The sequence below is a fragment of the Sus scrofa genome, chromosome X (genome assembly GCF_054392235.1).
Source record: "Sus scrofa isolate SSC_HxYL_T2T_F1_AM1 chromosome X, Sscrofa_HxYL_maternal_Yorkshire_Landrace_v2.0, whole genome shotgun sequence".
Lineage (NCBI taxonomy): Eukaryota > Metazoa > Chordata > Mammalia > Artiodactyla > Suidae > Sus > Sus scrofa.
In genome coordinates this window covers 49,679,576-49,705,248 of record NC_139401.1, presented here as the reverse complement: position 1 = coordinate 49,705,248, position 25,673 = coordinate 49,679,576, and the positions used below count along the sequence as shown (strand labels likewise).

At 46.0% G+C, this 25,673-nt stretch overlaps 1 protein-coding gene across 11 annotated transcripts; it reads right to left on the bottom strand.

Annotated features, from left to right (window-relative positions):
* Positions 1-773: 773 nt before the first annotated feature.
* On the bottom strand, positions 774-25,536 carry GPR173 (G protein-coupled receptor 173). Of its 11 annotated transcripts, none has more exons than XM_013986174.3 (5): positions 25,375-25,536; positions 24,571-24,628; positions 14,359-14,445; positions 5,318-5,414; positions 774-4,861 (listed from the first exon to the last, which is right to left on the bottom strand). In XM_013986174.3, exon 5 carries the CDS (start codon positions 4,762-4,764, stop codon positions 3,643-3,645), a length of 1,122 nt encoding a protein of 373 aa, XP_013841628.1. In that variant the 5' UTR covers positions 4,765-4,861; positions 5,318-5,414; positions 14,359-14,445; positions 24,571-24,628; positions 25,375-25,536; the 3' UTR covers positions 774-3,642. The 11 variants fall into 11 exon arrangements, with proteins under 11 accessions (XP_013841628.1, XP_084864114.1, XP_013841627.1 ...); XM_085007988.1 differs by lacking the exon at positions 25,375-25,536 and adding an exon at positions 23,888-23,975 and having other exon boundaries at positions 24,571-25,297; XM_013986173.3 differs by lacking the exon at positions 25,375-25,536 and adding an exon at positions 25,149-25,297.
* Between the last annotated feature and the right edge of the window lie 137 nt (positions 25,537-25,673).

Sequence of the window (25,673 nt, the reverse complement as noted above, 5' to 3'; positions counted from 1 at the left end):
CTCGGAGAGCCTCGCTGTCATTCTCCCCCTCCTCTCCCCTCCCCTCGGTTACTACGCACTTCTTAAATCTGCCCCTTCCCCTCGCCCAGGCTTTTGCTCCTTTGGCGGGGGCGAACTCGGAGGCGATCTTTTGGGGCTTGGGTGGCTCTAAAGGAACCTGGGGTTAAGGAACCTGGGGTCTTTGGTTGGGGGCCAGGTTTTGACGTGGCGTTTTCCATTTCTGCAAGATGGCTCTAGAAATAATAATCGCACCAAAAAAGTAACTTCCTCTGCGTCATGAAAATGATTGTGATTCGGTTTATCTGCTAGATCTTTCTAGGACTTTCCGTTTCTTCACTGACTCCATACTTCTTCCCATCCTTTCCTCTCCATTTCCTCAATGTATGCTGTTTCCGAACTGCATTTTTGATTTTGGGAGGGCCAGCCGGATGGTCTCTCATGAGGCACGGTGGTGGGGTTCTGGCTTTGGTCTGGGATTCGCGTTATGGGTCTGCTCCTCACTTTTTAACCCTGAACAAATCACTGCCTCTCCCTGAGCTTGTTTCTTCTCTTGTAAATTAGGAGTCCCTAAAAAGACATGTAGGCAACTGCCCATTGCAGCCTTGTGGTAGCAGAGAATTGGAGGCAATCTAGAGACCCATCACCCAGGGGAATGGATAAGAAAAAATATGATATATGTATAAGATGGACTAGAATGAATTAGATCTACATAGGGCAACATGGCTGGATCTCTCAAAAACAGAATGTTGAGTGAAAAAAGAAACAGAACAAGATTTATAGTACAACACTGTTTATGTAAATTAAAACACACAATACCATACATTTTTCACAGATACACATATATGTAAATAAACATATGAACGATGGACTGGAAGGACATACAGTAAATACACAAGAGTGAGTGCCTATGTGGGAGGGGGGATGGAATCAGGGATGGGTAGTGAAGAGGACAAAAGAAAACAAAACAAAAAAACATAAGGGCCTCACTTGGACCAACGATGATACAGCGTGCCAAGAACTGAGGAGTATGGTCAACTCAATTCTGTGCACCTGAGAGAATAAATAAATAAATGGTAAAGTAATTGAGTGACCAAGGAACAGGCTGGCTGGGTAGACTTATAGGCTTGGTTTTTTTTGTTTTTTTTTTTTCCCTGTGACCTCCCTCCCTTTGAATTTAGTCAAAGCTTACCCCAAACCCCAGCTGTACACATTGGATCCTTTGGAAGGGCTCCAATCCCAGACGGGGCAGTCCCTCCAGAAGCCATTACTTTGCATGTGGGGGGGGCATTTCCTAACCCCAACAGTTCCCCCCAAGTTTGATCCCCAATTCCCGTCCCTATTCTCCATGGTGGTCCAGTTTCAGGAACACATTATCTGGGTTTTAGAGAGGAGACTGATACAGGAGTTAGAAGTGGTACGTGGGGAGAGATGGGGTTCTCAAGTATCCTGCTTGCTCAGAGCCTGGACCAAGGGAGGGAGATCTTATGAGATGGGAGTCTATCCTCTTGCTACGTATATACGTACCATTTTCAAGTACAGTTTTCAAGTTCCATCTCTCCGATCACTCTACTTCCTGCTGCAGGCACATACTCTATTTTGTCTCCTCTCAGGTGCGCACGTGTGTGTGTGTGTGTGCGCGCGCGCGCACGCCCCTGTGCCATATATGTCTCCACATACAGGCATTTGCTCACATGTGTGCACCAGGCAGGGCTGCCCATCCCCAACAAAGTCACACAGACACACACTGTCTCACTTGACCATACCTCCCCGTATGTGGTCACACAGACAGGACACACACACACAGTCAGAAAGAGAAAACATCCAATATAGCATTGTTCATTTCAGTTTTCCATTTACAAAATCCAATGGTGAATCCAGGCAGTTAGAAAAAAGAAATGGAGGAAAACCCTCCTGCATGTTCCCTATCTACCCCCACCCCTGTGGTCCCCCCATCCCACCCCCTGGGAAAGGCACCCCCATCACCATCACTGAGAGAATAGGTACCCCCGGCAACCCAAGCCTCTCAGCCACTCTGGCCTGCCTTTCCAGGACCACTCCACAGCCAGGCTCATTAATGCCTAGAGTGCCTTCCCCATTGCCCTTGGGTCAAGGCTTGCCCAGTTCTGGGGCTGTCTTGGGGTAGGGAGGGAGCTTGGGACAAGGGCTTCTATGGGGAAGGGAAAGGGGGTAAATACAGATCTCCCCCTCCCTCAGGAAATGAGAGGGGGACAGAGAACCTGGGCAAGACCAGGCAAAGAAATGCCAACTTGGCTCAACTGTCCAAAAGAACCAGTCTTGATGTGAGCCCGGAGTGGACTATGCCCTGGGAAGGAAGCTTGGGATCTCCCACCGGGGAATCTGGCTGCAGTCTGCTCCACTTGGGGGTGGAAGTTATGGTGGAGGAAGGAAAGGGGGAGGGCTGTTCAGGGTAAAGAAGTTGGGGGCTACCAAGGGCTACCACAGAGGAGCTTGAGGCCCCTGAGGCTTGACGGGGGCAAAAAGAGGTCAGAGAGGAATGGACTCAAGTCTATAGTGCCTTGGAGCTTATACCACCATAATTTACCAAGTCCCTCAAAGAATTTTCATCTTTAGGAGAGCAGCATGAACTCGGGAGACAATTCTGGATTGAATTCTTCTCTGACCCCAGGCTTTGAGATCCAGCCACTCTGGGGAGTTGAACTTTCTCCCTACGCTTCCCTGGGCTGATGGAGGGAGGGTGCTGCTCCTATCTGCATGGCACCCACATCAACTCCAGTGGGGTTGAAGTGGATTTCCATCCTCAGGAAGGAGAGGTGGGAGATAGGGATCCAGGAGGCAGCTGGATTCGAGAGGATGCAGCCAAGCTGGGGTCTCTTCAGAGCAAGGTGTGTAGCTCACATCTTGCTCTTCACCTAACTTGAGCCCATCCCAGAGGCCCATCTCCCTTCCCTCCTGGCTTCTCAAACAGATGCTCAAGAAACACTTGGGAGGTCTGGACATGGTGGGGAGGGAGAGGAGACCGGGCTTGGGATCAGGGTTAGCCTAAAACAACATTGCACACAACATAGCAATTAAACATTCCTTGCTCCCTGGGGACCCAGCACCCCCTTCAGTCCTTCTTGTCAGCAGAGCAATTTCTCCCTAAACATCCAGGCCTTGCTAAAGGACTTGAAAGGGGGAGGGTGTGTGGGAGCAGAGGGGACAGTAAGAGCTCTGGAAATCTATTTTACAGGACAAATTTCCCCCTTCTGGACAATGTCAGAGGAGAGACATTAAAGCAAGAAAGCCTGTCTCCTCAGCTTTTAGTAGAAAAATCTGCATTTTCAGTTGTTGTTTTTTTTTTTTCTGAATTGAGAGAGAGAGAGAGAGAAAAAAAAGAGAGAGAGTGAGAGAGAGAGAGAGAGAAGGAGAGAGATTGTATAAGTGGAGAAGGAGGCAGTGGAGACAGGCCTCACAGGACTAGAAATGCCTCTTTCCCAGTCCCCACCCAGTCCCCAACCCTGGGGAGGTATTGGCAAAGGTGCCTACATTCCGAGTGGTTCAAGGGGCTGGGGCTGGAGCTCAGAAAGAAAGGCTCCTGTATGGGGTCCCATCTCTCCCCTTCTGTTGGCCGCATCGCTGTGGCCATGACCTTCTGCCTGCCTGTCTGCCTACCAGCCTGCTTCACATGACACAGTAGGGTTCTCTAGGAGCCGGGGCACCTCCTGTGCCCCAGCAGGGGGCGTGAGTCCTCAGGCACTTCTTGAGGTCCTTGTTGAGCAGGAAGCAGACGATGGGGTTGACGGCAGCCTGGGCGAAGCTCATCCAAACAGCAGTGGCCAGGTAACGGTGGGGCACGGCGCAGGCTTTCACAAACACTCGCCAGTAGCAGGCCACAATGTAGGGTGACCAGAGGAGCAGAAAGAGCAGTGTGATCGCGTAGAACATACGGCCCAGCTGCTTTTCACCCTTGACCTCGTCCATGCCCAGCAGCCGCCGGCTGGCTGCGTGCCCATTCTGCCGGATACCCAGCAGGGTTGGTGGCATGGGCCCACGGCCAAAGCCAGCGATCCAGTTGGCAGCAGCCTGGCCGGTGGCACCAGGGCCATGGAATGTCCAGTTCTGGCTGATGGCTGGCACCATCTGAACGGGCTTCATCTTGCGGTGACGATACTCAAATAGGAGCAGCTTGCCATAGACAGCATGTGTGGCTGCCATGAGCACAGCCAACATAAGCATGAAGCCCAGCGTGTCATTGGCCTTGAAGTAGCGATGCTCAAAGATGCACTGGTCCTCCTCACGGATAAACTTGTAGGTGCCCACGTCGAAGACAGGTGGGAAGGCCATGGCCACAGACAGGGTCCAGGCCATGCAGATGACAGCTGCACATGTCCAGAGTGTCATGCGCTTGGCGTAGAAGCGGTGGTGGGCAATGGCCATGTAGCGGGTGACGCTGATGCAGAACAGCATGAAGGCCGCGTGGAAGCAAAAGAGCACGGCCATAAAGGCCACAATCTTGCAGCTGAGTGCACTGAAGGTCCATGAGGAGCCGTGGCGCACAGAAGCTAGCACAAAGGGGAAGCAGACGGCAGAGCGTATGCCGTCGGCCAGGCACAGGTCCAGCAAAAAGTAGTAAGGAGCCTTGTGCAGAGCACGCTCCTTGAGCACCAGCAGGGACAAGATGGCGTTGCCCGCCAGGCTCACGCACATGATCAGTCCCAGCAGCACCAGCTTCACGTAAGCCGATGCTGATGGTGGAGACAGTGCGCCGCTCACCTCCTCGGGCTCTCCAGTGGTGTTGGCCATACTGAGGGGCAGAGGCTGCTCCCAACCCTATGGGGTTAGCCAGTCCGGTACTCGATGGGCACCGGGGGACTCCATCAGTTGTCCTGCTGGGCTGCACCTGCAAATGAGGATAATGGGAGAGACACAGACACAGAGAGACAGAGATTTGAGGGCAGGAGGGAGACAGAGAGAAAAATACCCATAGAGGCACAGAGACAGAGTGAGAAAGGACAGAACAAAGAGATAGAAAATGGATACAAATTGAGACAGAAATGGAAGGGATAAGAAAGAATGAGAAGAGATAAGGAGACAGAACCAGAGAGACAAGAAGAGGGGGAAAGAAGGAGGGAGGAAAGAGAGGGAGGGAGAAAGAGAAACACAAGAAAGAGACAGCGAGAAACAGGTGGAAAGGAAAGGTGAGGAAGAAACAGAAAGGGCAGTGTTAGTGTATCTACGGTGGCCTCCCCACTTACTCCCCGGCTGGTGTCAGGCAGGCCCTGCCCCTGGCCCACTGCTGCTCCTCCTCCCTCCTTGCTGGTGAGGGAGCCTTGTCTCTCTGGATGTCTTCAGTTACCTGTTTCCTCCAATGGTGGGTCTGTGGAATAGGGATGTTGGTGTGGTTCTTCTCTCCCTTTGCAAAGCCCAAAGTTGTGTTCTTCAAACTTTTTAAACTGCCAGCCATAGTAAGAAATACATTTTATATCACAACCTGGTACACATATGTATGTGGGCATATAGCTGAAACAAAACTTTCACAACACAGTACATATCCTATGTGTAATGTATTTTATTAGTGTCTATTCTATTTCATGGTTTGGGGGGTTACTGCTGGTAGCCACTCATTGGTTTCTTTATTCATTATCAAGAATATGCTTATTAGCATGCTGGAGGAACAGTGGAAAGACCAATGTGATTGGAACAGGGAGGGTGAGGGAGACAGTGGAAGGTGAGTTCATAGACGGGTCCAGGGCCATGACAAGGACTTGGGTTCTTACTTTAAGTGAGGTGGGGAGTATGGGTGAATATAAAGATGTAGACATGCTTGTGTGTATTCATTTGTTGAAAAACTATCTGAGCATCTACTGTGTGCCAAGCACTAGTGATACAGCCGTGAAGTAGACAAAGATCTTTGCCTTTGTGAAGCTGACATTCTAGATAATAAAGATACATAGGTGAAGTATAGTAAGTCAGATGATGATAAATTCCTACAAATAAAAATTAAGGAGGGACGGGAGCTAGGAAGTGCTAGGGGTGAGAGAAGTACAGTTTCAGATGAGGTGGACAGGGAAGGCTTCATGGAGGAGATGTCCTCCAAGAAAAGACATGAAGGAGTTGAGAGAGCGAGCCATGTGGATATCTTGGGGAAGAGAAGACCAGGCAGAGGGAACAGCCAGAACAAAGGCCTCGAGGTGGGACTGCACGTGGTGCACTGGAGGAAAAGCAAGGAGGTGGGTGGAACAAAGTGTGTGAGGGGAAAGTGGTGGGAGGTGAGGTTAGCAAGGTGTTGAGGCTGGATCACATAGGCCATAGTGAGAAGGAAAGAAGGAGGGAGGAGAGGGAGGGAGGGAGAGAGACTTTCACTTTGGGAAAGATGGGAGCTGTGTGAGGGTTTTGAACACAGGCAAGATGTGACATGACCCAGGACTGAATGAGATCCTGCTTGCTGCTGTAAGAAGCATAGACCATGTGAGGCAAAGGTGAAAGAAGGGAGACTACTTAAGAGACTCCTGTAGCAATCCAGGGGAGGAATAATAGCAGCCCCATGCTCCTTGTCCTGCTTCATTTCTCTTCCTATAATTTCTCTCTTCTAATGCACTACATAATTTACTCTTTTTTTTTTGTCTGGGGGGGGGCTGCACTTGCTCCTATGGAAGTTCCTCAGGCCAGGGATCAAATCTGAGCCACAGCTGTGACCTACACCAACAGCTGTGGCAATGCTGGATCCTTAACCCACTGCACCACAGTGGGAACGCCATGAATTATTTTTTAAATAGTTGTTTTTATTTATTTTCATTGACATGTAGTTGCAGTACAATATCCTATAAGTTACAGTTGTACAATATAGTGATACACAATTTTTAAAGGTTATACTCCATTTACAGTTATTATAAGATATACTTTTAAATTGTGGTTTATTTCTTTTTATTTTTTATTTTTTTGTCTTTTTGCCTTTTTTTAGGGCCACTTCCCATGGCATATGGAGGCTCTCAGGCTAGGGATCTAATCGGAGCTGTAGCCGCCAGCCTATGCCAGAGCCACAGCAACGTGGGATCCGAGCCGCGTCTGTGACCTACACTACAGCTCACAGCAACTCTGGATCCTTAACCCACTGAGCAAGGCCAGGGATCGAACCCACAACCTCATGGTTCCTAGTCAGATTTGTTAACCACAATGCCACGACGGGAATTCCGTGGTTAATTTCTTGACTCTCCCTATCAGAAGGAAAGCTCCACAAGGGAGGGGATTATTGACTCCCACACTCTCCTCTAGAAGAGCAGTGCACAGCCCATGGCAGGCCTCAGTCAAAAGCTGACAAATCAATTGCTCGAGGGACTAGGTGGGCTGGTGGCTCAGGGAGGGCTGCCAGGAGGCGTTCAGGTAGGACTGCTGAGAAAGTAGTCTGGGCACCAATCACAAGAACTGAAATTGAAACTGTGATTAAAAAACTCCCAACAAACAAAAGTCCAGGACCAGATGGCTTCACAGGTGAATTCTATCAAACATTTAGAGAAGAGCTGATACCTATCCTTCTGAAACTATTTCAGAAAATTGAAGAGGGAGGGATGCTCCCAAACTCATTCTATGAGGCCACCATCACCCTGATACCAAAACCAGACAATGATACCACAACAAAAGAAAACTACAGGCCAATTTCACTGATGAACATCGATGCAAAAATCCTCAACAAAATACTAGCAAACTGCATCCAACAATACATTAAAAGGATTGTACATCAGGATCAAGTGGGATTTATCCCAGGGATGCAAGGGTTCTTCAATATCTGCAAATCCATCAGTGTGATACATCACATTGACAAACTGAAGAATAAAAACCATATGATCCTCTCAATAGATGCAGAAAAAGCCTTTGACAAAATCCAACACCCATTTCTGATAAAAACCCTCCAGAAAGTGGGCATAGAGGGAACCTACCTCAACATAATAAAGGCCATATATGACAAACCCAGAGCTAACATCATTCTCAATGGTGAAAAGCTGAAAGCATTCCCACTGAGATCAAGAACAAGACAAGGATGCCTGCTCTTGCCACTACTCTTCAACATAAATTTGGAAGTCCTAGCCACAGCAATCGGAGAAGTAAAAGAGATAAAAGGAATCCAAATTGGAAAGGGAGAAGTCAAACTATCACTATTTGCAGACGACATGATACTATACCTAGAGAATCCTAAAGACTCTACCAGAAAACTGTTAGAGCTCATCCATGAATTTGGCAAAGTTGCAGGATACAAAATTAATACACACAAATCGACAGCATTTCTGTACACTAACCATGAAAGAGCTGAAAGAGAAATTAGGGAAGCAATCCCGTTTACCACCGCATCCAAAAGAATAAAATACTTAGGAGTAAATCTACCTAAAGAGACAAAAGACCTGTACTCTAAAAACTATAAGACACTTATGAAAGAAATCAAAGAAGACACAAATAGATGGAAAGACATACCATGCTCTTGGATTGGAAGAGTCAATATTATCAAAATGAATATACTACCCAAGGCAATCTATAGATTCAATGCAATCCCTATCAAATCACCAAGGACATTTTTCACAGAAATCGAACAAAATAAAGTTTGTTTGGAAGCACAAAAGACCCAGAATAGCCAAAGCCATCCTGAAAAAGAAAAATGGAGCTGGAGGAATCAGGCTCCCTGACTTCAGACTATACTACAAAGCAACAGTCATCAAAACTGTATGGTACTGGCACAAAGACAGACATATAGATCCGCGGAACAAGATAGAAAGCCCAGAATTCAACCCACACACCTACAGCCAACTCATCTATGACAAAGGAGGCAAGGATATACAATGGAGAAAAGACAGCCAGTTCAATAAGTGGTGCTGTGAATACTGGACAGCCACATGGAAAAGAATGAAATTAGAACACTCCCTAACACCATACACAAAAATAAGCTCCAAATGGATTAAAGACCTAGATAAAAGACCGGACACTATAAGACTCTTAGAGGAAAACAGAGGCCAAACACTCTCGGGCATAAATGACAGCAACTTCTTCTCAGATCCACCTCTTAGAGTAATGACAGTAAAAACAAAAATAAACAAATGGGACTTAATTAAACTTAAAAGTTTCTGCACAGCAAAGGAAACCCTAAACAAAACGAAAAGACAACCCACAGAATGGGAGAAAATCTTTGCAAGTGAACTGACTGACAAGGGATTAATCTCCAAAATTTATAAACACCTTCTGCAGCTCAATACCAAAAAAACAAACAACCCCATCAAAAAATGGGCAGAAGGTCTAAACAGACAATTCTCCAAAGAAGACATATGGATGGCCAAAAAACACATGAAAAGATGTTCAACATCACTCATCATTAGAGAAATGCACATCAAAACCACTCTGAGGTGCCACCTTACACCAGCCAGAATGGCCATCCTCAAAAAGTCTACAAACAGTAAGTGCTGGAGAAGGTGTGAAGAAAAAGGAACCCCAGTACGCTGTTGGTGGGATTGTAAATTGGTGCAACCACTGTGGAAAGCAGTATGGAGATTCCTCAGAAAATTAAAAATAGAACTACCATTTGATCCAGCAATCCCATTCCTGGGCATCTCTCCAGAGAAAACCATGACTAAAAAAGACACATGTACTCCAATGTTCATTGCAGCACTATTTGCAATAGCCAAGACATGGAAATAACCTAAATGCCCATTGACAGAGGAGTGGATCAAGAAGATGTGGTACATAAACACAATGGAATATTACTCAGCCATTAAAAGGAACGAAATACTGGCATTTTTAGCAACATGGGTGGACCTAGAAATTATCATGCTAAGTGAAGTCAGTCAGACAATGAGACACCAATATCAAGTGCTTTCACTGACATGTGGAATATGAAAAAAGGACAGAATGAACTTCTTTGCAGAACAGATACTGACTCACAGACTTTGAAAAACTTATGGTTTCCAAAGGAGACAATTTGGGGGGTGGGGGGATGCACTGGGGTTGTGGGATGGAAATCCTATAAAACTGGATTGTGATGATCATTGTTCAACTATAAATGTAATAAATTCATTGAGTAATAAAAAAACAAACAAAAAGAAAGTAGTCTGGGCAGTGCCTGAATGGAAGGGCACAGGCAAAACTTGGTAGGCAGCAGGAGATCTCCTAGGTATGTTGGCTGGGGTAGGGGGTGTGGGGTGGGGGATAGCTGGCTTATCAGGTAGCAGGGAAGGTTCCTGAGTAGAGGCAGCAAGGCAGAAGCTGGAGAAGCTCAGATCTCCTGTTGGGGACTCGTGGTTGCCAAGGTGGAGGGGGAGGGAGTGGGGTGGCTTGGGAATTTGGGGTTAATAGATGCAAACTATTGTCTTTGGAATGTATTAGCAATGAGATCCTGCTGTGTAGCACTGGGAACTATATCTAGTCACTTGTGATGGAGTATGATAATGTGAGAAAAAAGAATGTATACATGAATGTTTAACTAGGTCACTTTGCTGTACAGTAGAAAACTGACAGAACACTGGAAACCAGCTATGATGGAAAAAACAAAAATCATTATAAAATAAAAAAAAGAACTCCTGTTGGGGCTGCTATGGGCTTGAGGGTGGGGGAGGTGGGGCTTATGTGGATGTCTTTCTACCTCTTCCCAGGAAAATGGCTCCCCTCTCTACTGTTTCCCAACTCAGTCCAACCTGGCCTGCCACAGCCACCTGGGGCGAGGCTTTTTTGATGGTACCCTTAAGTCTCAGAGCCGATGCCCCAGGGGTCAAGAGAAAGTGCTAGGGCGGGGGCTTGGGAGAAGCGGAGTTGGGGGGCCCCAACTGCTACAGAACCGTGGACCAGCCGATAGCTGGCTGTGTTTTACACATGCACATACACACATACACTCAGCCTTGAGGAGAGGCAGGGGAAGAGACAGAGACCGAGACTGAATGTAAGAGAGAGTCAGAGGGACACACGAGTGACAGAGGAGAGAGGAGAAAGAGAGACAGAGACATAGGAGGGAGGGTGGGAAGGGGTGGGAAAAATAAGCAGAGAAAGGAGAGAGCCTTACACAGAGAGGAGATAGAAATAGAGACAGAAAGAGGATGAAGAGAGAAAGTGAGAAAAAGAGAGACAAGCCACATGCACACAGAAAGAAACAGAAATAGAGGCAGAAAGGGAAAAAATAGAGACGGAGAGAGAGAGATAGAAAAAAATCGAGCGAGGTGGAGAGAGGAAAGCGAGGAGGGAGACAGAGACAGAGAGATAGAAGGAGAGGGCTACTGCCAAGAAAGAGACATATAGAGAAACAGAGAGAGAGGGACAGGGACAGAGAGACATATATAGAGAGGGGATAGAAACAGAGCAGAAATAAAGATGGAGACAGAGAGAGGGAGATACAGAGAGACACTAAGACTGAGAAGGTGGGTGATGTGTAGCCCAGAGTCTCAGCAAAAACAAAAACAAACACTAAAACAAAACACACAAACCAATAGCAGCAAGCAAACAAAACCCTGATGTTGCCTGGAAAGCTGAGGAGATTATATAGAGTGAGAGGGTTCTTCTGAGTACAGACCGGTAGCCACACAGCCCGGGACCACCTGAAGCTAAGGCTGTGTGTGCATACACGTAACATGCACACACCTGCTTGTGCCCCAGATGCCCTTAGAGAAGCACAGACACCTAGGGACACACTCATAGACACTTAGGCTTCTGCTATGGAGATCCACAGACAGCAACCGGTTCACGCATAGGGACACTGGCATGCAGGCGCGCGCACACACACGCAGTCTACCATACATGTCGCCTCATTCACACAGGCACAGTGTACCCTGCTTAAACGCCAAAGCTCTGTCCTCCTCAAAGCCATTACTGCCCCCTAGGGGTCATCTTGGAAAGCTGTAGGAGTCGTTTTGGTTGCCATGGTGCTGGGTGTGTCCTTCTAACATCCAGGGGTCCTCGGCAAGGATGCTGGCCAGCCAGTGATCTATGGGACAGTCCCACAAAGGCAACCTATGTCCTGCATCCCATAGGATTTTGGATCTGTAATGAGCTGAACCTAGAATCTAACTCTATTTCACAAACACAGTTGTTCCCTTGATTTAATATACCCTGAATTATCCAGAAATGTGGCTGTCATAAACACCCAGAGACTGTACTTTGTTTTGTGGAGCACTTTCCTTGAGTTGTTCACTATTTCAGAAAATCTCACCCTTAGGCCTTTGCCTGTCATTTTCCTGCACTTCATGCAACAGAGAGCTTCTGATTTTTCCCCTTCTCCTAGATCCCTGTTTACTTGTTATCAGACATTACAAGCCTCTGATTCACTGTACCTCCTGGGGAGTGCCATGCCCAAGTATTTCCATATTGAAATACAAACTATTTTCTTATAAATCACTTTTATTTCTTATTTGTATTAGAGTTAATATAATATGGATATTATATAAAATACTATATGGATTTTCTTTTGAAATTATATATGCAGAGAGATTATATTATCTAAGAAATTCATGTCCAGACAGTAAAAAGGTGACTCATGAGACAAACGTAGTAGGTCTGCCCTCCAAAATAATCCAGGATATCCCTAATTTAAGCAATTTAATGAGAATTGTCTCAAATTTGGACTCAGGTGCCCAGTTAGCCCTTTTTTCCTCAGCCTAAATGTCCAATTTGTGTGAAAAAGTTATCCAAAGCAGCCTTCCTAGTAGGCTATGGTGATCAACAGAACACAAAACACTTTATCGCACAGAGAGAGATTTGGACTTTTGGAAGCATCTGGAAGAGCAAATGAAGAGTTCCTACTGTGGCACAATGGGTTAAGAACCTGACTGCAGAGGCTTGGATGGCTACAGAAGTGCGGGTTTGATCCCCGGCCCAGTGCAGTGGGTTAAAGGATCCGACATTGCCACAGGTGTGGCTCAGGTCACAGCTGTTGCTTGGATTCATTTCCTGGCCTGGGAACTCCATTTGCTGTGGGTGAGGCCTTGAAAGAAAGGGAGGGAGGGAGGAAGGAAGGAAGGAAGGAAGGAAGGAACTGGGCTCTTTGATGAGATGAGTTAGAACATTCATAGATGGAGTTCAACGAGCTAGTGACAGGGTTATACAATGAACAAGTAAAGCTAAGATGCCTGCCCAGTAGAATCTCATATGTTAGCAGTCTGCCGGTAAATTATCCACGCTATATTTGAGACCAACGAGGTAAAAAAAAAATAGGAAAGGGCCCACTTTCAGTTCTTGCTATTAGGAGACACACTGATGACAGATCAAAGGACATCAACCCAGAAGACTGTTGAATTAAAAGGGTTTTCATTTTATTTTGATGTAACTCCGGATGTTGATTAACTGTGCTCGGTTCATAGAACTAGTCAAAAAGCCTGAAGAGAAAAGCCAGAAACACCAAAATAAACTAAGATTGAAATATTCAAAGTGATACATAAATATTTAGAAATACCGTGGAAACTCTGCATAAGTCTGTGGACTGATGCTGCTGTTGTGATGGCAAAGAAGTATACAGCTGGAATTTGTTCTGAAAATGCTGAGAGTCATTCACTGAGGCGCCTTCACCTATAAAAGTTTGCCTGAAGGTCTAACTTCCACAGTAAATGGTGCCAGGTGAATTTAATTAGATCCAAGGCACTACCCACCCAACTTGTCAGCTTTCTGTGAAGCACTGGAATTAGTCCACCCTTCTCTATTGTTTTAAACCTAAGTGTGTAAGAATTTCATAAAGGATTTATGAGCTAAAAGAGAGATCTCAACATTCCTTTGTGAATGATTCTCATTTTGCAGATTTGATGCTTACTGGCTTCAACAAATGGCTCTTTGAGTACATGAAAAAATTACATCAAAAATTTAAGACACTCAAAGATACATGAAAGTATACCAACAACATTTATGGATTTGAAGTCAAGCTTCAACTTAGAAGAGGTTAGGTCAAGAATGGTTCTCTGGATGATGTTTAGTTAGTGTTATAAGAAGACAGTAGGATGAGTAGAACAAGGTCTACTTGGGGGAAACTTCATCATTATTTTTAAATACTCAAAATGAAAATTTCCTGTTGGATTCAAAATTTATGAGCATTTGTTAAAAGAAATTTCAACAACAAATTTGATTGAAAAAAAAGAAAGAGGTGTTAGATTTAAATGCGGATCTCCCGCTGTATAGCACAGGGAACTCTATCTAGTCACCTGTGATGGAATGTGATGGAGGATAATATGAGAAAAAGAATGTATATATATGTATCACTGGGTCACTTTGCTGTAGAGCAGAAATTCACAGAACATTGTAAATCAACTATAATGGAAAAAATTAAAATCTTGAAGGATCTCGACTTCGAAACACAAAATTCAAAGACTAAGGATTATCCAAGTTCTGATTATTGATGAGAAAGGAGTTTTAATCAATAAAAAAAATAACCTCTGACCATTTGCTACCACTTACTTATGCAAGAAGTTTCCTGTTGATGGTGACTTCCTCTTGGAAGAAGAGATCTTGTAGCTATTCCGAACATAAAACTTGGGTCTCTGCCTGGCGTGGCAAGAACAAGTGAGTTATAAAAGGGAGGTAGAAAAGGGAGGCAAGAACAAGCAGTTAGTTGTTCCATTTCTTATGAAATGTTGGTATGGTGTGAAAGCATCAGCCATATTCAACATTAGAAACTGCACCTGATGCTTCAGAGAAACCAAAATGGTACCTGATGACCCCAAAGCTCATGATTTTAAGGGAAGCTTTGCTGACCTGTAGAACCATGCTGCTACATTTCATACATTCAAACTAATTACAAGAACACTAGGGCAAAGTACCCTAAACAACCTCCATGGAATGGGTCTTACCATCAACAACATGCCTTTCAATATCAAGAAGAGGCAGGCCACGTGGAAGTTTATATCTGTGTCAAAAGCACCAGTTGACAGATGAATGGATTAAGAAGATGTGATATAATGAATAAAAGGAATGAAATAATGCCATTTGCAGCAACATCGATGAAACTAGAGAGTCTCATATTAAGTGAAGTAAGTCAGAAAGAGAAAGACAAATATCATATGATATCACTTATGGAATCTAAAATATAGCACGAATGAACCTATCTAGAAAACAGAAACAGATTAGTAGAAATAGCGTATCTGTGAATTCAGTGTTTATCCAGTCTCTTGGGGTAGACCATGATAGAAGATCATATAAGAAAGAGAATGTATATATATGTATGACTGGGCCACCTTGCTGTATAGCAGAAATTGACACAACATTGTAAATTAACTATAATAATTTTTTTAAAAGGGCCATCTGGTGGGCAAGGGAAAAAAAGTACTGATGGTTATTTGCTTAATTTGTTTTGTTTGGGTTTTTTTTTTTTTACCAGGAAACATACTAACTTGATATAAAGGATCTAAAGCACCAAGTGACTTACCAAATCGTGATGAAAGTGATCATAAAATAAATCAAGACAAAGACCAAAGGCTCAGAAGAAGTGGGCATGACATTGACAACTACAAATTTGTATGCATGAATTAAAAAGTGAGCTCAAGTGTGCTATGAAAAAAAATAGGAAAAGATTTCATTTGAAAGTCACATACAAATTCAATATTTAATAACTCTCCTAAAACTTGGCATTTTTGTTTTTCTTACCATAATTTCTATAATATAACAAATATGTAAGGCATTTTTTTCACTAAACTCCAATACCCCTAAATCTTAAGTTTACTCCGGGTGTACCATACAGATATTTCACCTCTTTGTGCCTAACACATTCATATGTAGTCATATTATGTAGACACTTGCGCACCCGAACAGATACGAGCACACAAGCATATGTGTACGTGGAGATATGAATGTGCATTTCACATCCACATTTACCCCAGCTGATGAGTGCAATCAGGTCCTCACACACACACCTCCCCTTTTACACATAAAGAGTTAGGCCTGTGTGTAGGTATTCACCTACCAGCAAATCATATAAATACAACATACACATATATAACCACCCTTCTATAGAAATACAGGCCTAGGCACTGACACATTCACCATTCACATGGGCACATGTATACACACACACCTACAAGCCAAACCATATGGACTTATATGCTTTCAGACACAGTCATGCATGACTGAAAGAACTAAAATTCAGATGCAGAGCAAGTCCTGTGCATATCCTACAGATCCAGGTCCTTACCCACCCCAGGCTCTTACGCTAAGAGATTAAAGCCTACTATCTTATACAGACCCTGCCCTGGCACAGGTACATATGCACACAGTACAGACATGCTCCCATATATAGGCACATTGCTCAGGCTCACTGCCATACACACAGAGGCAGGCAGGCATGTGGAGTAATGCAGATTCACGCATACACACCCACATAGCCACCACTGCTTATTAATGCGGACACATTCATTCACATCTACACATGCATGCACATGACACAGATAATACATCCTAGTACATGGCCATATAGGCATAAATCCTTTACACACACACACACACACACACACACATGCCCACCCACATCATCACATATAAACCTGAATATCTTACATTTACAGACATTCACAGCACACACCCATTTATATCCTGACCACTACAAACCAGTTTACATATTCAGATAAAAACACACTGCCCCTACCACAGGTATAGGTATATGCACTCATACACTCAGATGTGTGTATGCTGGGAAACATACACATAAGGCCAAACCCCCTCCATCAACCTCCTAGACCCACACTTCCATTCTCATACACCCATGGTTTTAGATACAAACCGGGGCACATATGAGTACAAACCCACTTTTATGTAGAAACACACTCTCACATACACACAGGATCTGCTCATTTTCTCACAAATACACATGGATACTGATAATGTGGCAAGTGTGCACATAGGAATTACTCTATTTACATTTGCAGACAGATACACACTGTCACCTACACATAGGTGCATGTGACAATTTTAGTACTGGGTAACATCTTACATGACACAGAGGACTCAGTATGTACCAGGCACTGTCCAAAGTACTTTTTGCATACTAACTCATCCAATCCTCACCCAATGAAATATTAGTATTATTACCCAACTTTACAAGTGAGAAACTAGGGCTTAGCTGAGGTTAGGTGACTTGCCCAAAGCCATCCAGCTAATAAAGGCAGAATCAGGATGCAAATCCAAAGCCTGGCTCAAGACCTTGCAGATCCAACTTACATGTAGAAACACACTCACCTCATACACACTACTCTACACAAGTATATACACACACAAACACACTATAACTCAGACACACTACTCTAGCACAAGTATATGCACACACAAACCATGTACCGATACACTCGGGTACAAACAGTCACACACACACACACACACACACACACACACACACACACGGCCATGCTCACATTTATAGACACTCCAGCAGAGGTAATCTTGCCCTAGGAAAGATATACACATTCATACACATGCCCACAATCACATACCCACCAAGACATACCCCACTATTAAACACAAAAACACCCATACAGACCACCTACACACTAGATAAATCTACACTCACATACAGAGGCATCCACATTCTCAAATACACACTCCACCCAAATATACCCAAATGGTCTCACACACTATCCACATAGATTCATATGTACACACACACACACACACACCCATCTCTCTCCCATACACCATCCATAGAGAACCCCATACAACCTACTTAGGTATAGCCCTCCCACATGCCCCAACCCAGGTAGGTGCACATTCTCTTTTTCACACGCAGTATTCAGATGCACCCATTCTTACACACACCCAGTACTGAAACAGCCACTCTCTCTCATGCACATTCCATCTAAACACACCCATCCTCAAATGTACATACATCAAAGGCACCTACAGCCACATGCACTCCACCCAGATACAGCCACATTTATGCAAACTCCCAATTCAGTACACCTACACTCTCACATACAACATTCAGATACACTCAAACTCATACACACTCCCAACCTAGAGCCCTCATACCCAACCCAGGCATGCCTACAATCTCTCTTACACATTGTATCAAGACATACTCACAATGACAGACACACATCATTCAAAGACACTACACTTACACACACCCCACCCAGATACTCATACTCACCCAACTCAAATACATCCACATGCACAGATACCTACCTACACATAATCTAGAGACACCCACTCACACACAAATCCTAGCCATATATGCCTACACTTCTCATGTTCTTTTTGTTTCTTTGTCTCTCTCTATGTCTATGTCTGTGTCTCTGTCTCTCTCTCAAACACACACACACAAACACAAACAGAGCCCCGCTCACACAGCCTCAGCCAGATGCACCCACCCTCTCATGCATATACACAACATCCAGATTCATCCCATGTGGACACTGAGATAGACTCACACCCACACACATTATCTTGATACACTCCACTACTATCTAGATACATTTGCTAAATCACACACACACATCCCACCCAGATACATCCAACTTTCACAATGCTATCCAGGTGCACCTCCCCAGACACTCCACTGGCCAGACACATTCAATGTTCTCATCCTCTCCACACCACTCAGGTGCACCTATATCCAAACTCACATTTCTCACCCAGAAATGCCCCCCAAACTCTCTTTCACACACCCCATCAGTTATACACACACTCACAACATACCCAAGTACATATACTCCCAGATATACAACCACAACTCTAACAACACACCATCCAGATATACCTAGTACGCACTCCACCACCCAAATAACCTGTGTTTTCACCCACCCACCATCCAGACTCACTCACATTCAAATACCCTCCACCCCAAATACACTCACGCACTGTCTTACAAACAGCCCAGGTGTACCACACTCTCTGACACACCATCCAGATATATCCATTTCACACACACACACATAATCCAGATATACCCACTCACACCCCCGAAGTACTCGCTGACCCAATTAAACCCAAATACTTCTACCCCTATCAGATACACACCTCCCACCAGATACATTCACGTTCTCACATCCCCACCACACTCAGAAACACTCTTACACATGTGCATGATCCAGCTCCCCACTCCCTTAATCACCATCATCCAGAATATCCACACTCCATACACACCATTCAGATATACTCAGACTGTTTCACACACACTACATACACCTCACCCACATATACCCCCACAGCATCTACAGATATCCTCAATTACAAACACACTTACATATGTCCCCACCCTCACTCAGATGTTCCCAAATTCTCTCTCTTACACAGACATAAAAACACACACACCAACTAGATATATACTCTATCACACACTTCCATTGCCCAGATACACTTGTGTTCTCACCCACCTACACACCACCCAGACATGCCCACACTTGACTGCCCCCACCCCAATACACTGAGACTCCTTCACACATTTACTCTACCCAGAAACACCCACAGTCTCTCTTATACACATAACAAATAGGTCTACACTGTAAAACATACATCATCTAGATAACCCACACTCTCTCTTGCACCATCCAGATACATGCATATACACATGCCTCTCAAATATACACATCCTCACACATACTCCCACACAGCCACACCTAAACTGTCACTCATACCATCTTCCACCCATATAGTCCATTTGTGCCTCACAAATGTCCCATATACACCCCCTACCCAGAAACACTGACTTTCTCGTATATACACACAACCCAAATCCCTTCTCTCCATCTCTCTTTCCCTCTCTCTCTCTCTGTCTCTGTGTAACTCTCTCTCTCATCCAATATAGCACCCCCTCCACACACACACCCCACTCTACCCAGATATACTTTCACTTTTCACTTATACATTCAGATTTACACCTAGATTTCTGCATGGATGGCACAATTTGGGTGTTGCGTGTGAAAACAATTTACATAATGGTTTATCATTACCCTAGATACCATACAATACATTTTGTCCTGGGCCTTTAATGGTGGGGGAAAGGATGCGAAAGGAGGTCTCTGTGCCTCAAGAAATCCTTTTCAAAAGAAGTCACAGGCCCCCTTCCTTAGTAGGATATTAGCCATGATTGGGTCTCATTTCTCGAATTATCCTGAGACCCTCACAAAAGCCCAGTACATGGTCAAGGCCGGATGGGGTCATGGGTTGCTCAGGTGTTATGGCTTGCTATCCTGTAGGATGTCTACACAGTTAGAGCCAGACATGGACTAGCAGGATACCACTGACTCTCAGACACACGCATAAATACATGCTGGGATGCACATAGCATCATGTAGACTCATAAGTACCCTCCCTTGTCACCTGCTCAATGATAAGGCCTATCTGCACAGGCCCAAGGCCGAATCTCTCTCTCTCCCTTACATACATACCATGAGACAGGCACAAATACCCACACTCATCCTTACACAGGTACACTCACAACAGTGCACACTCACTGCACTTGGTCCCACATTTATTCTCAAAGATATATATGTATAGCATACATTCACATGGCATAATGCCATGAAAGACATACAGTCACAGTGTATACATACATACATACATACATAAGTACATATATACAAACACAGTGTATACACAGGCATATTCACATATGTCCACAGACAGGCAGACTCTATCATACTCGAGACAATGAACAAACATGACACACACAGGTAAGCTCTAAAATGTATACACATATAGCCAGACATGACCACATAAGTATGATCACACACACTCACACGTGGATGTATTCATACACACAAACATCCAGATGTGCACATGCTTGTCAGTTAGATGGTATATTCATACATGAACCTTCTAACACACACAACTTGTACACAGTGCTGGGCTTTTACACCTATAAGCACATTCACATACACACAGGCTGTACATCATTTATTCCTACATGCATGGAATCAGACATGGAGACACAAATATATTTACAAAACACATTCAAACAATTACACACACCAGGTACACACATTCGTACACCCGTAGGAGAAGCTATGCAAACAAAAGAAGACTCATGCACACGTGGAAGAACAGTCACATATTCTTACACACTTGACCATCTGCACAAAAATAATTGATAATGTTCATCAGAGACACACACATGCAAAGACATCCTCACACATACACTAAAATGCATTTATAGGTCAAGAGTGACATGCACATACATTCATGCACATTGTTCTACAACATATGCTCCAGAACAAGCAATAGTAGATACATACAAATACACATATGTAAATAACTGGAACTATACAAACTGGTACAGTTCAGACACCTGTACATTCAAACAGGCACTTACACAGGCATAGTCACATACACATATGCTTAGATGTGTGTGAATACACAGGCAAATATATAGACATGTTCACTCAAATGCACACACAGCCGGAGTTCCCGCTGTGGTGCAGCAGAAACAAATCCGACTAGTATCCATGAGGATGCGGGTTTGATCCCTGGCCTCACTCAGTGGGTCGGGGATCCAGCATTGCCATGAACTGTGGTGCAGGTCACAGACGCAGCTAGGATCCCACATTGCTGTGGCTGTGGCATAGGCTGGCAGCTGTAGCTCTGATTTGACCCCTAGCCTCGGAGCCTCCATATGCCACAGATGCAGCCCTAAAAAAAAAACAATGCACACACAGCCGAATGTTCACACATACAACCATATACGTACATATTCACTCTAGTCACTCACAGGTATTTCCACACTCACACATTGACACTCACGCCCAGAAGTTCAAATAAGATACATAATGAGATGTTCATCACGTATTACAAGACGTAGTTACTCATGCACACCACACTTAGACATGCACTCACACGCAACAGTGTACCCATAAACACAACTAGACATATATACATGCATCAATTTACCTATGCACACAGACTTTTGTTCATATACTTAAAGGCATACTCCCCCACAGCCATACCCATATATATAATCAAATGTGCACACATAGGCAAACTCACAAAATATACTTTTATGCACAAAACATGTACTTACACACTTTTCCCTACCCACACAATTAGTTCTCCTTACACTACTGTGACCATCTACAGTAACATTTCCCTAATCAGATGTGGACTAATGGGTCTGTCTACAGACAATATGTACTCTGTCTACAGACAATATGCACACGCAGACATATACATAATTCAAAATGTTGGAGGGTCCACAAAGACATTCACACAGAGGCCTACTCATACACATACATGACAGGCACACCCACACAGAAGCATGTTCACACAGTTACCCTCACATACATGCATGGACACACGCACACCCTTACACTTGCAAACACACCATATAGATGCACCTATACTCCTATGCACACATGGGCACATGCAAATGTACATAATCAGATACACTGAGGCAATCACCTAATAGGACATGCACACCCAGGCATTCTGTAACCCTCACATTCATACACATGCAATCAGACATATACACTCAAAGACAAATGGATACCACAGACATGTACAGTCAGACATTCAACAGGCCTATTGGCTCAGAGAAACACACCCTCACTCAGGTTCAGAATCAAACATGCCCATTTACTCACTCAGACAGACATGCTAAGTCATACCCATTCCCTTGTACACCATCCTACCCAGACACCCACACATTTGCGTACCATCATGTGACCTGCTCACTCACACACACACCCATGAGCAGACATGTGCACACAGACTGCACACACATCCATACATTTTCAGTTGCCCATGTACCCTCACACTCAGTCCTAGATGCCTCTAGACCACAGGCAGGGTTCTCTCCCTTCTGCACCAAATGTTTCTTCAGAAAAGTCTATACCTCAAGACCCCACCCCTCCCTGCTCCAACCGAGGAGGTCTTCTGGGTCTCAGTCTTTCCCCTCCACCTACTCCTCCCCTGGCTTTGAGGATTCTCCTGCAGCCACTGACCTCTCACTCAGTGTTCCACCACATCTCCACATCCAGAAACAAGCCAGGAGATCCAACCAACCCTCCAGCCACCAGATTCTATGTTAGAAACTCCCTGAGACCTGTCCCCCACAGGTCTAGCTGCTGCATGGGCCACACCCCAGCTCTACCCAAAGCCCTGTGATCTCAGAAGCTTCAGCCTTGTCACTAGGCCCTGCCAACCACTGACCACAGGCCCAACTCTTGCCAAGTCTCCCCTCAACAGGGAGACGCATACATCACCAGGGCCAGGAATGCTGCAGGCTGCAAGCCAGGCCTCTGCAAGCTCATGGGGGCTCAAGCCTGTGTGTGTGTGTGTGTGTGTGTGTGTGTACAGACAGGGGCAAGTGCAGGGAAGGAGCCTGGAGGAGAGTAAGGGCAGGAGGCTATGTCCTCAGCTACCACTTATAAACAAGCAGTTAACAATATAGAGTTGTTCCTGCCTTGCCTCCCCACCCCTCTCCCATTTACCTACCTGCTGCCCTCCCCAGATCTCAGCCAAGACTCTGGAGAAGAGGGACCAGTCCTTCCCCCAGATTATCAATAACAATATTAATCATGAATCTTCAGCAACAGTATTGACCATGAGCTTTGCTAATATTGCCCCAGGGCCACTTCTATACACATCATTTACTTACATGCACCAACTCATCTAGTCACTACACACACCATGAAGGAAGGGTTATCAGTCTCTTTGACAGATGAGAAAACCAAGGTTCAATAAGTAGCACACTTTCATTAAAGTTGCTGAGCCAGTAGTTGAGGGAGGTGTCCCTGGAGAATCCATGTTCTCCATGTACCAGGCACTCCTGCCTCTCCAGACATAGGGACCACTGGCCACTGTGGACAAGACCATAATATCTGGGGAGTCCTACACACAACATGGACATCTGAAACAGAGATTGAGAGGGTTGGATGAAGGCTTGGGCTCACACTATGGGGACAACCATATTGTGTCTAGTCCCTGCAGGGTGGTGTGGCATGGTCCTTGTTCCCACAGAGGCATGAGGCAGTCTAAGGCCTGGAAGTGCTCCCCACCCCCACCTCACCTTCTTTTTAGCCCTACAGTGGCTTCCTTCCCCTAGCTGGGAATTACAGCTGTACCTTCCGTGGTGAATGAGCAAAAGTCTGTGCTACCTGTCGGGAGAGACAGGGGAAGGAAGGAAAAGAAGGAAAAAAGGAGTGGGGGGTGGTCTGGGCTGAGAGTAGCTTTTCTGTCATGTCTACCCACCTGCCTGCTCACACACACGGGCAGATACACACACACCCTGCATGCCGGCCAAGCAACTTGGCGGAGAGTGGAGGAGGAGGGAGAGGGAGAGGAGGCAGCTGCAGGAGCCTGAGCCTGCCCAGGGTGCAGGCATCGGGAGGGGAACACCGCCGGGCTCCAGGCATGCCTTACACAGATAGCACACAAGGAAATATGAACACAGCCTCATGCTCAAATGCAACCATAATGATAAAAACAGACCCTTGTACGGGGATGGGGGGGGAACAGGTGGTGGTTCCCTTTCTCATGGGACATGTGGGATTGAGGAAGATGGAGATGGCTAATAGACTCTCCAGGCTTGGGTGCCCAAGTAGCCCTTGTATGGAGCAAAAAGAGAGAGAGACTAATAGAGTCAGAGAGAGACAGAGAGCATGGCAGTGATGGAGACTGTGAAATATGTGTGGGGAGGCAGAAGAGAAGTCCCAGCCCCCCACCGTCAGTGGAGGGAGGCTGACTACTTACCTGGTCTCTCTCAGCAGGGCTGTCTTGGAATCCAGGGAAGGGGCTCACGCTGTCTCACCTAGGATAAATCACAGCCCAGGCCACATTGTGGGACCCTCAAGTGATCTGGCCGCCAGTGACACTCCTGCTTCTGTTGCCGTGGATACAGCCGGGCTGGTCTAAATCGCAGACATCAGAGGAAGCAAGCACCGGAGGGGTGCACTGGGCAGGGCTGTGGGTGTTGGGGAACACCAGGTGGGCAGCACATAGCCTTGGGGTGCCCAGCTAGCTGGCAGGTGAGGGTCCCGGCAGGTGCTTCCCCAACTATACACTCCCACCCCCATCTTCATGCCACCGCCAAACTGGGAGGGGGGCCAGCACTGGTCCCTGCTACCCGTCTGCCCGCCTGGCTGCCGGTCCCCCCCTTCCCCCTCCCTGTCTGCCTGCTGGCCGCCGCCTTTTGTCCTCAGAAGACACGGTCCCCACGGGGCCTCTGCCAAGCCTCTAGCAGATGCTCAGGGTCCGGGGCTCCTCCCTGGGAGCACTTGGGCCATGGCCTGGGAGAGCCCCAGGTTGGGGGAGCTCTCATCCAGGCTCACCCTGCTCCCCAGGCCTGCTGGGGATGGGGAAGAGGTGTAGGTCCACAGCCAGAGGCAGCAGCAGAGGTGGGGTTGGGGAGGGGATGGACGCCAGAAAGAGGGGGTGGGGTGGAGAGAGAGGCTGGCCTGATAGCTCTGTCCCAGGTTTTAGATCCGGGTTGAGGAGGGTGGCTCAGAGCATCCGAGGGGGGGGTCCTGAAGCAAAACGGGGGCACCGTGGACCTACCGGAGGGGACTCCCCAGCCTGGGAACCACCCAAGCTCACGCAAATTTAGGTCCCAAGATGCTGGAAACACCCAGCGTGGAGAGGGCATCAGGAGGGAGCCCAAGGCACTAAGCTGGACCCCATCCGGCCTGTCCGTCCCCCCTCTCCTCGATTTGCACGGTCCCTGCCTCAGGGGCGGGCGGAGGAGGGAGGGAGGCAGGGAGAGAGAGGGAGGGAAGGAGGGAGGCTGCACAGGCAGGGAGACTCCCAGCCGCCAGCCTGGTCCTCCCTGGGGCGGGGCGGGGAAGAGGCGGGGGCCG

Bases quoted from the DNA above. Each gene is read 5' to 3' on its own strand.
- GPR173 (XM_013986174.3), bottom strand. From the start codon at position 4,764: ATGGCCAACACCACTGGAGAGCCCGAGGAGGTGAGCGGCGCACTGTCT.